The sequence below is a fragment of the Etheostoma cragini genome, chromosome 12 (genome assembly GCF_013103735.1).
Source record: "Etheostoma cragini isolate CJK2018 chromosome 12, CSU_Ecrag_1.0, whole genome shotgun sequence".
Lineage (NCBI taxonomy): Eukaryota > Metazoa > Chordata > Actinopteri > Perciformes > Percidae > Etheostoma > Etheostoma cragini.
This window is the reverse complement of record NC_048418.1, coordinates 147235-148102: the sequence shown is the minus strand read 5'-3', so window position 1 is coordinate 148102 and position 868 is coordinate 147235. Positions and strand designations below refer to the sequence as shown.

Here is an 868-nt window from a genome sequence, read left to right as displayed (position 1 = left end):
CTCAGCAACAACAACACACACACACACACACGCTCAGCAACAACAACAACAAACACACACACACACTCACAAACACGCTCAGCAACAACAACACACACACACACACACGCTCAGCAACAACAACACACCCACACCGCATCTTCCACGACGGATGGAGAATGTATGGTGTGTGTGTGTGTGTGTGGGTGTGTGTGTGTGTGTGTGTGGGGGGGCTACAAGACTTTTACCCAGGAAATGTGACTAAAGCCTGATTAAAGAAGGACTAAATTCAGTCTAATGTAAGACTTAATTCCTCGGGAGTGTTTTAATCCAAACCACGATCTTTTTCCTAAACTTAACTAGTCTTCTGAATTGGGAAACTTAAATTTCGTTGCAATAATTGTAATAATTCTCTGTTTGGATGGGCTCTTCTTACCTAACTAGACTAAAGTCAGACTCAAGTCAGACTCAAGTCTGATCAAAGAAGGACTAAAATCTGATAAATCGGACTAAAGTCGGTCTTAAATCGGACTAAAGTCCTCGAGAGTGTTTTAATCAAACCACGATATTTAACCTAAACTTAACTAGTCGTCTGAATGGTGAAACGTAACATTTGTTGTAATAATTCTGTTTGGACGGGCTCTTACCTTCTCGCTGAAGACGAAGAAGGGCGACGGGTAGGTCATGTCGTGGCTGCTGAAGGGGCAGTTAACGGAGGACTTGTGGATGAGGGCGTTGCGCCCCTCGGTGGTTAGGATCTTCCTCTTCTCTTTGTGGAAGCACACGTTGGGGTACGAGCCGTAGGTCAGCAGAGAAACCACCACGTCCAGGTTGTTGTCCGGGCCGACCGTGTTGAACATCTGGGTCAGTAGACACTCTGGGGGGGGGG

The 868-nt window shown here is 46.1% G+C and overlaps 1 protein-coding gene across 1 annotated transcript in view; it reads right to left on the bottom strand.

The window, feature by feature from the left end:
• LOC117953892 (ATP-dependent RNA helicase A protein-like) overlaps positions 1–868 on the bottom strand; it is a 5415-nt gene that overhangs the window by 3607 nt on the left and 940 nt on the right. Inside the window, exons 2-3 of the mRNA XM_034887317.1 lie at positions 627–856; positions 361–415 (exon numbers count right to left, since the gene is read on the bottom strand). Coding sequence (XP_034743208.1) covers positions 361–415; positions 627–856 — 285 coding nt within the window. The remainder of the gene's footprint in view (positions 1–360; positions 416–626; positions 857–868) is intronic.